The 15,592-nt window shown below is 41.1% G+C and overlaps 1 protein-coding gene across 1 annotated transcript in view; it reads left to right on the top strand.

Annotated features, from left to right (window-relative positions):
* Enox1 (ecto-NOX disulfide-thiol exchanger 1) overlaps window positions 1-15,592 on the top strand; it is a 540,384-nt gene that overhangs the window by 400,508 nt on the left and 124,284 nt on the right. The window contains exon 11 of the mRNA XM_042685602.1: window positions 6,201-6,413. Coding sequence (XP_042541536.1) covers window positions 6,201-6,413 — 213 coding nt within the window. The remainder of the gene's footprint in view (window positions 1-6,200; window positions 6,414-15,592) is intronic.

The following is a 15,592-nucleotide window of genomic DNA, read 5'->3' as shown; positions in this document are numbered from 1 at the left end:
CCTTCTGAGGACTAGACTTAGATTTCCTTAGTGTGACCAGAATCAGCCTGTGACTGAGAGGTAGAGGTGGAAGTGGTACCAGCATTTTGCAGAGGAGGTTGTCAATATTTATGGTTCCATGAAAGTAAAAATCAATAATGCTATGAGCCAAGTGGACATTCCATTAGCTAAAAGCCAGGCCTCCTCCTTCAGACAAGGGAAATAGGAAGCCCAGAAGTCTATCTGAGAATCACTTACTTGGTATTACTAACCTTCATAAGGCAAGATAGACCATTTCATTTAGAAACATTTTTCTTGACCCTGAAACACGAATCATTAGTACATTCTCAGATTGCCCTCTTAAGTTTCTCGTTTTTACAGATACTCAACAGTTGACAAGATTGTGGGGAGCACTAGTCATCTCTGTAGCCTTGTGTGGTGTCTATGATTTCATTACTTGGTGCATGGTTAATTGAGTGGCCCAAAAAAGGAGACTTGTTTGGGGCAAATTTTCCTTTGATCCAGTTTTAGCATATCATTGCTTCCTTGTTAGTGAATGAGTTAAATAAATCATTGGCACCTGATTTTTTGTATATTTGTAAGAGAGTCATGGTTTCTCCGCCACAGATCTGTAAATAACCCCTGGAGGAAGGGCGCACTTCTCAGTGCAGGGCCCATGCTTCAGGCACATGTAAAACTGCTAGGCTGGGCAGAGTATGGTGGGTACTTGGTAAGTCTTAATCCAACCAGTACATAGTTAATGATGGGAGTAATTTGTTTTTCTCTCCTCTTTTGTGGGCTCAGGGAAATCCAACCTTGAATTTCTGAATAGATAGGTCAAAGTCAGGCCATGAACATAAAATATGAAACTTTGGTGGGATGCAGTACCTTTATTCACAGCTGGATCTATAAAAGAACAAGAGAGGGAGGTTCCATGTTTGACTAGAAACATTCTACAACACTTTTCTTTCCAAAGAAATAGATATACACACATATAATGAATGATATGTTGACACATTCACTAATCTCTGCCTTTGGTGATAGATGGATATTGCTTACAGAATTTGCCTTATAGCTGGGCACCAGTGGCTAATGCCTATAATCCTAGCTACTCAAGAGGGTGAGACCTAAGAATTGTTTGGAGCCAGTCTAGGAAGACAAATATAAGAGACTCTTTCCAATGACTAGCAAAAGGTCAGAAGTGGAGGTGTAGCTCAATTGATAGAATGCCATCCCTGAATGAAAAAAGCTGAACAAGACACTTGAGTTCATGCCCTAGTACTGGCAAAAAAAATTCCTTACAAAGATTTCTATTTTCTAATACATAAATATTTATTTACATTTTTAGAGAGAGATTTTTCCTAGAGTTGTAAAGTAGCCTAGTGAAAGACAAATAAAGGTTCCGACTCCCTTCCTCCATAGAATCAGATCATTGAGTTGTGGGTGGAGGTGAAGAGGCTCCTGGTCCTGGCCCAGTATTTTCTTGAAAGGATTTACAATAAAGACTATGCACGTTTCCAGGTTCTTGGATTTGTTTTCTTCTTTCCTGGATGAGAGTGACATTCTTTCATTGCAAGTAGGAATTTAGGGGCAAAGACTCACAAAGCTCTTAAGAATCACATTAAATCCTTACAAAATCATTTAAATTTTAAATACTCTTTTCAATTTCAAGCTTTCATAGTCTGCCAGCTTAGATTAGTTCCTAGTTTACCTGACTTTCACTGAGTCATTTCTTCTACGCTGCCAAATTTCGGTAAAATGCAGATTCATAGTCTGGAGGACTGAGAGAGCCTGAGAGAGGCTGAGTCTGCATTTCTAACAAGCTTCTCAGGGATGATCATGCATGTGGTTTTTAAACACCAAAGATTATCCTATATGCAATGTTTCCATGTGTACTACATGTGGGGTGTTCAATAAACATGGGAAAGAGAGAGAAGGGAGTATGACAAAGTCTGCACCAGAAATGAAGCAAGATAATCATCAAACCACTACTTGTTCCTCATAAAGCTAATAACCAAATGATGTAGTAGTCCTAGAACTAAGTGTGCTTTCCAAAAAAAAATCTGTGAATAATTTGATAAGCTGGTTAGTGCCTTGTTGCCAAAGACTCTACTACTCTAGGACTGTCTGGCATCACTAAGTATTTCACAGCCAGAGACAATGAGCTCAGGCCTCAGGATAAAGGGAATTGCTTGCTTGATTCCCATAGGAGCATGAGTCCACTCTGTGAGTACACTCTTTTAACATGAAACTAATATTGTTGTTATCAACTATGATGCTTTCTGACTTTTAATCACTTGTTTGCTCAGGATAATACAATCCATGAAAAGTAAATCTTAGTCAATGTACATATGTGAAAATGGTATCTTGAGGAATGGGCAGGGTTGGGAGAGATGGGAGGAGTGATCGAGATGCATTGCACTCATGAGCTAACATGTTGACTTGAAACCCCTTTGTACAACTACTTAAAGATAATTTTTTAAATTGTATAAATAAAGCAAAATACAACCCACAAAAGGGGATGTGAGACGTCACCAGAAGATTAAACTATGTCTGAGAAGTTTTTCTCTTCTTAAACCGCAAAGCTGGAGACAGAGGAAAACCAACAGTCACCCCACAGAGACTCTTTTAGCACAGTATGTAATGATATAAACAGAGCAATAAAGCCCACAGTTCAAACCAGGGTGACAGGAGAAGTTCTTTCATAAAATGTCACTTCAGTTGAATCATGAGGAAGAACGTCAGCTAATCCATGGTTGTGAGGGCCCCTAGGAAAAAAGCACAACCCATGCAAAATCAGGGGCGATGCCATGGTGTTTAACAAGAGGAAGATGACAAAGGAATGGGGGGGCCTGAAGAAAGGAAAACCAGCAAGCAAGCATTTCCAGTAACCTAGGTGTGTGTGGTAAGGTTTCCTAATTGCTTAGGGAAAAAATTGGCATATTTTTGTGTGCCAGACCTGGCACTTGAAATGGAGGCCTGAGTGCTGTCCCTGAGCTTTCTTTTTTTGCTCCACTACTTGAGCAACAACTCTACTTCCTACTTTTTGGTTGTTAATTGGAGATGAGTCTCAGATTTTTCCTGCCAGGCTGGCTTGGAACCATGTCCCTCAGATCTGAGCTTGCTGAGTAACTAGAATAATACATGAGAGCCATTGGGTGCCTGGCTAAATATTGAGCCATTTTTAATGAACAAATGGTCCATTTTCCCTCCATGATATGACAATTTCCTCAATTCTTCCTGTGGAAAAATTGCATCTGCACACTCTAGTTTCTAATTGTACACATGTCAAGAGTTATGCCTAAGCATGTTCACAGAGAATATTTGGAATTTTTATAAGTGCATCTTTGATGTGATTTTTATGAGCAGTGTTAATTTCCTTCCACATGAGTAGTCTTACTAATGCTGCAATCTAAATCCTATTTAAATTAGTTTATATTGTTTTCCACTTTCTCAGTGATCTTTCCACTGAATACAAAATTGAATTTACAGTTGGGTATTGAAAATGACCGCTCTCAATATGCTTCTTAGTCATCCAGAGGGAGTTACTGGCTTGGTCTTAATTAATATAAATTAAAGTCACTTCTAACACGGCAACAAATATCGACTGGATTTACGAAGCATGGCTTGACTAATGTGTTTTGAATTTAATTTGAATGCCAGTATATCAATCATACATCAGGCCTGCCAGTTTCAAAGAGTTCAGAAATGAAGTTGAGAATCTTCAAAACTCTATTCTTCTCTTAAGCAAATGGAATTTTGCTTACTAGTACTAGATAATGTGGTACAGAAATCTCTTGGCTCCTTATTTTTTCTTAAACAGTGTATTTTCAAGTACTTACCCCTTAAGGATGTTGCTTCCTCTGTCTGAAAACTCTCAGCTCCAACCTGCTGCTAGTAGCTTATGCTTAATGTCCGTTCTAGGTCTAGAAGAGAAGAACAGTATGGTTTTCAGGTCATGTGAACAAAGATACATCTTTTAATGTATAGTGTGTAACTTAATGTATCTATGAAACCTAGTGACCACAGCAACAGAAGGGAAAATGACCTGTGAGCCCAGGAATGAAAGATGTTCTCTCTCTTTGCAAGCTCCAAAACTCTCAAGGGTTTTTTCCACACTCCATCCCCCACCCCCTTGGTGTTGTGTCTAATGGGAAGTCAGTGTTCCTTGTGGTTGTTATTTTTAAGAGAAAAGAAAAGACTGCTCATAAGCATTAGGTTTATTTCTGCTGTCTGTTCTGAGGTCCATTCTCCTAACGTATGTTGACAGGGAGAGAGGCGGAGTGCGTGGAGGGAGGCAGAATTTATTCTGACTGTAACGGTCGCACTGGGCCTCTCAGAAACATAATGCTAAATTATGGGCCTCTCCATGGGCTGAGGGTAATGTTAAGTTGCATGATGGATTTTATCTTATACAAGCCGCTTTGGTCCATGAAATGAGATAAGAAACCACTGCAGCTGGAGTTCACCGAGGGTTGAACTATGACGGAAAATTCCAGAGTTAACACAATTGTATGAGTCAGCTCTGAACCTAAAGACGTGTTCTCTGTCCCTGTGGGTTGAGGTTTTCAAGGAAACTGGACTTTTACTTGCATGGTGTTCATTGGGCACTCCCAGACCCCTTCCTTCCTTGGGCTCTGGGGTGGGAGCACAGGGGGAAGTTCGCTCAGAGCAAAGTTTTGATCCTCAAGTCCAGAAGGCAACTGCTGCAGCAGTGGAGGATATGAAATCCTGGCTGGTCAGTCTGCCGTCCACAATAGCTGCTATGTGCCTAGAGAGGACAGAATGGATTCCTTGCACCCTGAGTCAAGATGAGGCCATTTCTCATGCAGTGTGTGAGTGCCAGCCCCATCAAGGAAGCTGAGCCCTGATCTGGGAGGATGACTTTGGGGGAGAAGATTGAAGATCTGACGTAGAGCATCCTATACAACTTACAAAGCATGAGGCAATGCAATATTAGTAACCATCTAATAGTTGATTTTGTTTAATCTATGAAGTGAAAATAAAATTCTTTCATTCAACATGAATTGCCTTCTGACCATCTGTCTGCAGTGTGTATATGTGTGTAGATGTGAACAATGTAGGAGAATGTCTAGTGGTCCTTTCTGGGGCCAACAGGACATAGAATATGGAAGACATTCAGTATTTGTTCAATGAATAAGAATCTGAATCTTCGATTATACTTTTGCTGCTGAATATTAGAATTACAAGTTTACCTAGTTCCCTTTTTTAAAAAATCATATGATTTTTTTTCTAAATCATATGGTTCAGGGGTAGAAAAATACAAATGGAAGGCTTCTCCCATCAAGTTTGCCTGGAAAATATGCACAGAGCCTTCAGCAGTAGCTGAATCGATTAATGTTGTAATAACTGACAGACAGCTTCCAGTTCTAATTAACTTAACCACCTTCACACCTGTTTTCTCCACCTTCAAGCCATAAAACACAGGTCTGTGCCACAACTGTTCTCAAACAGGCAAGTCTATTGGTTGGCTTTGAAGTAAACTTTATCACTGACTTACAGGTGGAGGAAACTTCATTCTCTTCTTTCTACCTCTCCCCACACACCCCAAACCAGGTTCAAATGGGTTTTCTAGCAGCCATGCAAAGCAAACACAGACCATCTCAGAGTGCATGGCCTCTTTTGTGGAAAACAAGGAAATCCTCTCTTTTGCAGCCTCCTAAAACATGTCACTTTAACCCTAAAATGAAATCAGAATTGAACTACAGCAGAAGAAGAAAGAATTTTCTCCTACAGCCTGCTTTAGGAAGAGTATCTCACATTACAATCAGCTTGAAAGCAATTTAGTCTGTTGACACATTTTGACACTAAATCAACTAATTCTATAAATCAGAAAACTGACATCACATCCTATTTCTGAACATAGTTGAGGCCAAATAGGCCTTAAGAAGGTAATCAAGATTTGGTGTGAGACCAGGACTATAGCTTATTACTAAGATGCCCAGAACAACTTTTCTGTAACTGAGCCTTCAGACTTTGCATGTAAGAACAAGAATCCCAGGGTGGTTCCACAAAGTCACAAATTAGAGAAGAGAGAAATTAAACACTGGTGAAGCAGTTAGTCTCTGGAGAGTGAATTTGTCCATTTTAACAAGTGCAGCTATCATAGTGGGCTGGACTGTCTTTTGAGAGGATCCAAAAGTATCTACGTTTTTTTCTTGCCTTGGCATGATTTGTGTTTGCTGGTCTTCCATTTGCAGATGACAGCAAGTTTTCTGAGGCAATCACAGTGCTGCTTTCCTGGATAGAACGAGGGGAAGTGAACCGCCGGTCAGCAAACCAGTTCTATTCCATGGTTCAGTCAGCCAACAGCCACGTCCGCAGGCTCATGAACGAAAAAGCGACCCACGAGCAAGAGATGGAGGAAGCGAAGGAGAATTTTAAAAATGCCTTAACTGGGATCCTCACTCAATGTAAGTGAACATTTTGGGGGCCATCTCTTTTGTTGTGATTTTGGTTTTTGCCTTTCTTTTTGCATTCGTTTATGTTTTTATTTGGGGGTAAGTAGTTCAATAACCTCCCACTTTTTTACTCCATATTGAATGGCAAATCTCATAACCTGTCTCATGTTCTGTGGTACTTGGAAGAGCACGGACCCTGCCCTGAGAGCTTACTTCTCAAGGTGAGCAATGTTTCTGTAGCTTTTCCTAAGAACTCCATGCCGGGCCCCCGGGACAGGACAGCCTGTCCATACCTACCACAGTTCATTCCACATCTCAGGATGGGTCACCATTCACCTGCAGGCTGTCCCCACTGCCCTGCAGGTCCTCCAGGGTCTGACAGTAGAAAGCAAAGCCTGTCTTTGGGATTCTGTTTAGGAAGAAGGTACCATTAAAAAGAAAAACCTCAACACTTCTCTTTAGGATCCTTTATTTGACGAGGTGAGCGTTAGCTGTTCCCCTGGGTTGCTCAGAAGCAGAGACTTTTGTCCTTTCTTCATTTGGAAAGCAAATTGCCTTAACTACTTAATGTGGTGATTTTTCATGTCTAGATCCTAAATTGATGAAGGAGCGTAAATGGGGCTTTCTCATAGAACAATAGTCAAGGTAATTACCCAGGGCTCTATTCAAAAAAAAAAAAAAAAGGTGTCTACTTTTTCTATAGGAGTTCTGTCTGTGTCTGTACTTAACATCAGAGTAGCATAATGCATCTCAGCTGCCATGTTCTTTCACTTGGTAAAAACTGTTAAATGACACTGTGACAATGCTACACTCCGTTCTGTACCAGGTGCATGGACCACACACTATAGCGACATTACAGGATTTACATATTCATTCTGGGGATAAGTAGTGTTTACAGGGATATAATATGCCAAAATGCCTATCACTTCTTTCATCATTGTAAATCCTAGGGATGATGTGTCTGTTAGGATGGGATGCTGGATGTGTGAAAAGTCAGAATCTTCAATGTGAAAGTATCTCATGTGACTTTGTTGTCAAAAGACAGCTTCTAGCAAGATGCCAGTGGCTCTGGCCTGTAATCCTAGCTACTCAAGAGGTTGAGCTCTGAAGATCATGGTTGGAAGCCAGCTCAGGCAAGAAAGTCTGTGAGACATTTATCTCTGGTAAGCTACCAAAAAGTTGGAAATAGAGCTGTGGTTCAAGTGGTAGAGCACCAGCTTTGAGAAAATAAACAGCCAAGCAAGAGAGTAAAGCCCTGAGTTCAAGACCTAGTACCAACATATACATACAAAAAAGTTTGCAGCATCAGAAAGTACTGTATAGCAAATTCACAAACATAATCAGTATATAACCAGCATGAGTCCAATCTGTCCTTAAAGAAAAGGAATGAGGGGAAAAAATAGAATTATTCTGTCTCTCACAGCTCACTAGCCTTGAGAAATTAATGGGTCTTGTAACTATATATTACAACCTCCTTTCCTACCACTAAACCTTATCTGCTAGCCATCAAGAGGTACTGTTTCTACCCTGATAAGCTTACCTCTGTTTGGCCTACTTTTTGTAAAATATATTTTTGTTATCTTTTGTTCTCATTTTAAAGTAGTTGTACATAGGCATTGTCATAAGTAACAAAGCAGTTTATGAATGTATCTTGATCTGTGTCCCCTCTTTCAAGAGTCTCATCCATTCCTCCCCTGTCCACTCTTCCCTTCACTCTTCTTAATCGTGTAGGATACATACTGGATTCTTGACTGGATTCTTCCCTCTCTTGCTCTTCATTTGTCCACTTTTCCCCCTTGACCCAACCTCCCCCTCCATCACCCCCTCCCCCTCCCCCCCCCACACTTTCGAGTACCTGCTTCTTGGGTTTTATTTCACTGAACTTTGACTTTGCCTTTCTAAGGAATTACACTATTTGAGTTTTCCCTTGAATCTACCATATTTCATCTAGTACATTTGGATACACTCGCATATCACCCAACATGTTTACTTGAAAGTTTATAAGCTTCCACACAGACGGGAAAACATATCCTTTGTCTCTCTGAGCCTGATTTGGCCTACTTTTCTTCATGTTGATGGCCACTGTTCAAGTTCAAGTTATCTAGACTTCTGTAATTATCTAGTATGTCAGTTAGCTAGAACATACATCTGCAACAAAAATTTCTGCCAAACTATATTTTAAACAAGCAGAGAGGAGTCTCTTTTTTTCATACATACACACACTATTAGCACTATGTTTATTAGCACTAACTTAAGAGATCAAGGCTTTTATGGCAGAGGTTTCTATGCTGCCACTAACATTTCCTGGATGAATAGGAAATTAACATTTCCTAAGATAATTGCTGCTGCTCCTGCCATCACATCTCTTTTTCTAGGCTGAAATCACATAAGAAAAAGGAAAAGAAAGAAGGAGTTTTAATATAGTGCGAAAGCAAAAGATGTCCAAAGATCCATCCCAGCCTTCAATACATGTCTTATTAGACCTAGTGACTACATCTGGCCACACCTAACTATCAGAGAAGTATAATGCTTGCCTGTCTCATGGATCTCCAAAATAAAATGAGTTTTCATAGTAATTTTAGAAGAAAGTGATGACTCAGAAGCATTTGTAGTTCTACCATACGCCATCCCTTCCTGTCCACTTTTACCTGCTTCACATTTTTAGCCTATCAGGCCTGTCTGTGTCAACCTCTTCATCATCAGTTTGACTGCATCACTCACTCTCACAGTTACTCCCTGTGGGTCATTCCCACTGGCCGCCATCCTTACAAGCCCATACAAGCTACCTCCTACCTCCAAGCCTATTCATTTCTTTCTCCCTGGTGTGTGCTTTCCCCTCTCCTTTGCATGCATGAGTCTTTCTCATACTTTAAGACATTCCTCAAAAGGTCTTAAATGAAAGGCCACTCTCTATACAGTGGGCTAACTTTTTTTGTTGTTGTTGTTGGTCATGGAACATGAACTCTGGGATTTGGCACTGTCCCTGTGCTCTTCAGCTCAAGGCGAGCGCTCTACCACTTGAGCCACAGCACCACTTCTGGTTTTCTAGTGATTTACTGGCAATAAGAGTTTCACAGACTTTCCTGTCCGGGTTGGCTTTGAACCCAGATCCTCAGATCTCAATCTCCTGAGTAGCTAGGATTATAGGTGTGTGTCACCTGCACCCAGCCAGAGTGGGTTTTGTAGTCCACTTTTGGCTAGTGGATGTCCTATCCCTTTATTAAGGTCCTCTGAGGCACTTATCCAGTTGTGGGATGATATCATGCTTTGTCTGATTTAAATTAATGTATCCACAAGGAACATTTTAATTCACTTGTGTGTACCAAGTTCCTGAAACACAGAGACATGAAACACATATTTGGTAGATGAAGGGGCAAGTACATGGACAATGCATACATTGGAGGCAGGAAGGAAAGCTGCTTGAAATGTTTTCAGAATTTTCTGGTGTGTCCACCAAGTACTTTGGAATGGGTGTTAGTGCCATCCATGGTATCATGGCTACGACCTGCGAATGTGATGGATCTACTCCAAGAGGGAACTATGTTTGTATTCTAAACCACTATACTTTACTAGACCATGAGTCAGAAACTACTGGATATTAGGAGAATTGGGGTAAAAACTGAACAGAGAAATACATGTTAGTGTCTCTCAAATGGTAACCTTCCAACAACCCTTTGCTCATTACAATAATTTGATTCTGGGCAGTCTTTCAGCAGTTGGCATATATCAGCAAAGTCTCTGGAGACCTCAGCTGATGTTAATGCCTACACTGCTGGTTGAGGAGTACATGTCTCAGCAGAAGCATCCTAAGGGGATTTGCATGCATCCTTCATAACCAGGCTTGTGTTGGATGACTGAAGACAAGAATAACCTTAAATGTAGCCTGAGTCAGAATTAACCAGAATTAATCCTATTGGAGGATTGCATAGGTCACTGAGCAATCTGTTTTCTGTTCTTTCCTGTACGCTTTTTTACATCAACTCTTCCCAGATCTTCACATCCACCATGAGAAAGTATTATCAGTTGGCTTGACTAACCTGCTCAACACAGACACATTTTTATCATTCTGGGAATGTTAGATGCATCTTACCTTTGAGCTTTCCCTTCTGTGGTGAAATTATATGCATCTGCCTGAACCCCTTTCTGCCTTCCCAAGCTTAACTCATTATGTTAGGATGACTCAATACAGGGAGAGGGGGAGGCTGCTTTAATAATAGCCATGAAAGTTCAGAGTGATGGATATACTTCTAATATTTCCCAAAGTATAAGCAGTCATTCCCTTTTATCTGCATTAATATTTCTGGCAATCATCATAGGAACCACATGTGGCTTTCTCACTTCGAAAGAATGGAACTGTTTAATATTAGCTCTCATTCTCCTACATGGTAGGAATCTCCTGGGTATTGAGCAGCAGCCTAGAGTGCTCTCCCCAACATAAAAGATCCCCGGTACCTTTCTTCATAGCTTCCCACTGTGGCACATTCATTACATAGCCAAGAGTGTCAGGAAGTTTCTCTGAGGCATCCTGGAAGCAAGTACACTGACAAACTAGCTCATTAAAGGAAGTGAATTACACCTGGTGTCCTAAAGACACCATTTAGCAACATCCACCAAAGATAAGGTACATGACAAGACTCAAATGGAGGGCTCCTTTATAGATTGTGCTGGTTGAGTTGGACAAGGGAAGCTGCCGGATGTAAGAAGATGGACAAAATGTGCCCATCTCCTAACCTTGCTTGTCATGCTTGCCTTTGCGTCACTTGAAACAAAATTATTGAAGGATTGACCTGGAATACTGGCCTAGCACCCAGAAGGAAAACAGAGATGTTATCCTTGAATTTTAGTATTTAAATTTTCCTTGAGAAAGACCAAGTTGTGATGTTATAATGTATATAAACTCTATCCTTGCTGGTGTTCTGTTCTTCCAACATTCGCATAAGTTCTAACCTTTTTCACGTCTCTTTCAAGTCTTCTTCCTAGGACCTGCTCTTAAATATAGTCAAATAGTCTTTTCACCTAACACTAGCTAAAGTGTAAGGGGCAGCAACTAAAACCAACCAAGAATTTGGAATATACAGCAGCCATTCACTTCTGCTTGGAATAACTTAAAGGTGCCAAATGGTATGACATTGCTTCTCCTGGCATGGTACCTGGTACTTTCTCTTTCTTTCTGGGCTAGCTGAATAGATCTCATTTGCTTACATAGCAAAAAATGGCAGCCCAGATGAATCCTCTCATTCTTAAATCTATTTTGTTTTTAGTCCTCCTTGTCTTGCCCTTATGTAATTTCTTTTTTTTTTTCATTTTTTTTCCCCGGGCTGAGAACTGAACCCAGGGCCTTGCACGCGCCAGGCAGGCGCCCTTCCCCTGGGCTAAACCCCCAGCCCCGCCCTTATGTAATTTCTTAATCTGTCCACCTGGCAGGAATTTCCCCCAAGTTTTCCTACTCAGAGCCTTATGAATTTTTATCTTCTTTGCTTTTTAAAAATTTATACTTCACAGGAACTCCCCATAGGTCTGCTCACTTGGAGTTCTTCAGTTATGAGCCAAGCTTATATTTCAAAGCTCAGGACAGGAGCTGTTTATAAGACCAGGAAGCATGTGGGCCACACTCAGTTATTAATATGCATGCCAGGATGATCAGCTGTGTCTGTCTTGTTATGATACATACACAGCTAATACAAAAATTCAACACAAGATATTCCCCCTTTGCTACTTTCCCAACAGGCTTCTTAAGATGGACAGAGAGTGAGAGAGACAGACAGACAGACAGATAGAGAGGCAGACAGAGAGACAGACAGAAACAGAGTCAGAGAAGACAGTGAACATATGATGGAACAAAGTAGAGAAAAGGCAAATGGAAAGCAAATAGCAGTGATGACAAGGGTCTATTAATATTAATAACACTTGTCATACATATAATGAATATGAATAAAAAGTAAAAATTATAGCATATAAGGTAGAAAGCAAAATTAGAATCAAATTGTTTGCTGATACCTTATCTGTTTGGTTTTCTTATAATGACAAATGGAAATGGACAGAGGAGGATCTTAAGACTAAATTAGTAGTTTACAGATGGAACTGAAGAGGTGTGATGATATCACACAATATAAAATGTTGCTTTCTGGTTAGAAAATGAAGTATGTGTTTCCAGCACTCTTCTCTTTCCCACCTCTGCACACAGCTCTATAGGACTTACTTTACCTGAAGTATTTCCCCCCTCCACAGCCAGAACTGATGCTCACTGTTATCACACAGCACCATAGAAACTGCCCATCAATTAGCACCCATAGCCAGATCCCTTTCTCTTCCCTTCCACTGCAGTTCCCCCTCCCTATCCCTGTCCCCTCTCTCTCCCTCTCTCCTTTCCCTCCCCTTCCCTTTCCCCTTCCCCTTCTTTTCTCACTTTCTCCTTGTCCCTCCCCCCTTCTTTCTCTCCCTCTCCCTCTCCCTCTCCCTCTCTATTTTGTGATACTGAAGCTTGAATTCAAGGCCTTGACCTTGGTAGGCAGATATGCCCCCCACCTTCTCTTTTTTTTTTTTGGCTGGTTAATTGGAGATAGGGTATGGAAGGCTTTTTCTCTCTGGCTTGCTCCAAACCATGATCCTCCAGACCTTAGATTCCTGAGTCAGTAGGATTAGAGGCATGAGTCTGTACCCAGCTGCTGATTGTTTTTGAGATAAGGTCTTGCTTCCTAGCTGGGCTCATGCCTGCTTATGCTAGCTTTCTTTTATTGCTAGTATAATAGTTATGGGTCATTATATCCAGCTCTCTGTTGAAATGAGGGTCTCACAAACTGGGTCCAGGGTCCCTCAAGCTGCAATCCTCCCAGTCTCAGCCTTCCAATAGCAACTGGCTATTGTCTTTTCTAATCTCATTGTACACACTCATGGGCTTGGCCTAATTGCTGGTAAGTGCACCGAGGCCCTTCGTGCAAATATTTGTTAGCCACTCCTAGACGGAAATGAAGATATTATTGGAAAACTGGGCTGGAAAGTAAAAACTGTACAATATATTTCTAAAGGTTGCTCTTTTTGGCATAAACCATGATCAACTGACTTGTCACTGATAAGACATTTAAAATGGAATACCCAGAATGTACTTTAGTTGATGATTTTACAGTAATAGGAATACAGTGCTGTAATTAATCTTAGTTCAGCTTGGAGATTGGACGCATTAGAACTATCTTATGCAACTTCATTGTATACATTTTTAAAATAGCAAGTGATATCAGCTTCATCATCAGTCTTAAAAAGAAGAAAAATGGTAGATATCCTTTTAACTAGATGTGAGAAGATGCTGGGCTGTAATCTCAGCTGGAACATTCATTAGCCATATCACTGCAGGAAAGTCTTCTGAGCTCCTTGAGTCTCTGTTTCTTCAAGTCTATGGTGAAAAGGTTTGCTCAAATAATCCCCCAAGGTCCTCTAAAAACCCCACATCTGTTTCCATATGAACAACCTGGCCCCCTTCCTATCCCCGTATATCTAAACATCCTGCAGTGCCAGGGCTTATTCTTGCTATCAGAAGCTCCTCGGGTGACCCTAGCAGAGGGGACCTCACGGCCCTCCAGGCACATGCCCCACCTGTGATACCTGTGCAGGTTGTTTCATTGGGTTGCACTGTGAATTGGAAGCCAGATATTGAAGCCAGGAGTGTTACCTGGCTCTCTATAGATGCTGAGCCTGGCCAGAGTTATCGCAGAGACGGCTCTGTGGCTCACCAACATTCCCTCCCTGTCACAGTCTCATCTGTCTTCTCCCCTGAACTCATAAAAGCCTTGGCTGTTTGAATGAATGATTAAATCCGTTCCACAAATATTTATTGGGGCCCTATTACGTGTCAGATCATATGCTAAGTGCTAGAGTGAAATGTGAGGATTTCTGACCTCTGTGTGTGCCATGATCCCCTTATAGGCAGATTGGTGTCCTGGTCCACATTTCTTCTGCCTAAAAAGCTCTCTCTGAAATCGTTTATTTCGCAGGAACATCTCAGCTAAACATTTTTTTTTTATTTCTGCCCAGGGAAATTTGGTTCTTACATCCCCTGCTGTCAAAAAAAGAATTTTATGAAGTGTTAAAATGTTTCCCCATGTCTGTAGAAGTCACTGCTGTAGTTCATCCATGGGAAGAAAAAAGTCTGTAACTGCATTAGCAGCCCAACGGGTTTTCTATTTCTCCTCAGAACCATGCTGATAGCTATACTTGCCAATGTACTCAATTCTGGAAACACTATTTCCATTAAAAAAAAAAAAAAAAACTTTTGGTCTCAGGGAATAAATGTCCAGAGAAAATAAGAATGCTTCCAAATGAAGGGTGAGCACAGAATGTTCTTTCTCATGGGACAGGATACGAAGGCTGATGGTAGAGACGGTTAAATGCTCACTCACCACAACTGACTCAGCCCTTGGTAGTGTTTTTCCTTTCAACATCTCCTAACATACAACCGAATTCAATAATGATACCAAAATGTGTGAAATTAAGCCTTATACTCTGAAAGCACCAGAGTTGTGGGTAGCTAGAGTTCAAGATTTAATTTAGTGCATGGTAATTCATAAAGCCAAGCAACTAAGCTAACAGTGAAAGTTCTGTACTTTCATGTGGGCCCAGTGCTAAGGTCTAGAAAATAAACCACAATCAAGTGTAAGGAGAGGTGCACATGTGTTGGAGGAGAAGATGGGGGACAGTCCTTGTCTACATTGAATAGAATCTAGACAAAGCTTGTTCAAAGCCAAGACATTCACACTGAGGACAAATGACGTGTAGTGAAGTTACTCTGAGGGAGAGGTGATGTTTTCTTGAGGCTGTGTTCATCCAGAAAGAAGCATTGGTTATGAGTGGAAGAAAGCCATGCCCAAGGACACTTGTCAGAACCTACACATTGAAGGGGAGTCCATTGAAGGAGACACTGCTGAGCTGTGTAGCAGGGCAGTGGCAGGATTTGCCCAGGTAAAACTAATTAGTCTGTTCCTTTGCAGCAAAACTTTACAAACCTCTGTTCCAGAGGTTCTCGGGGCCAGCCAGGAGATCAGGCTGTCTAAGTCAGCCTCCTTTGCCTTTGGGACTCAAAAGGACAGAGTTTGTGTTCAGGTCATATGGATAACACATGGTAGAGGTAGTGTAGATTTCTCTGTCCTCCCTTTTTCACACAGCCAAGACAGGTTTGGGATCCTAACAGTAGTCCCTCAGCC

The sequence above is a fragment of the Dipodomys spectabilis genome, unplaced genomic scaffold, assembly GCF_019054845.1.
Source record: "Dipodomys spectabilis isolate Male_0828 unplaced genomic scaffold, ASM1905484v1 ptg000095l, whole genome shotgun sequence".
Taxonomy (NCBI): Eukaryota; Metazoa; Chordata; class Mammalia; order Rodentia; family Heteromyidae; genus Dipodomys; species Dipodomys spectabilis.
This window is presented reverse-complemented; position numbering and strand designations above follow the sequence as displayed.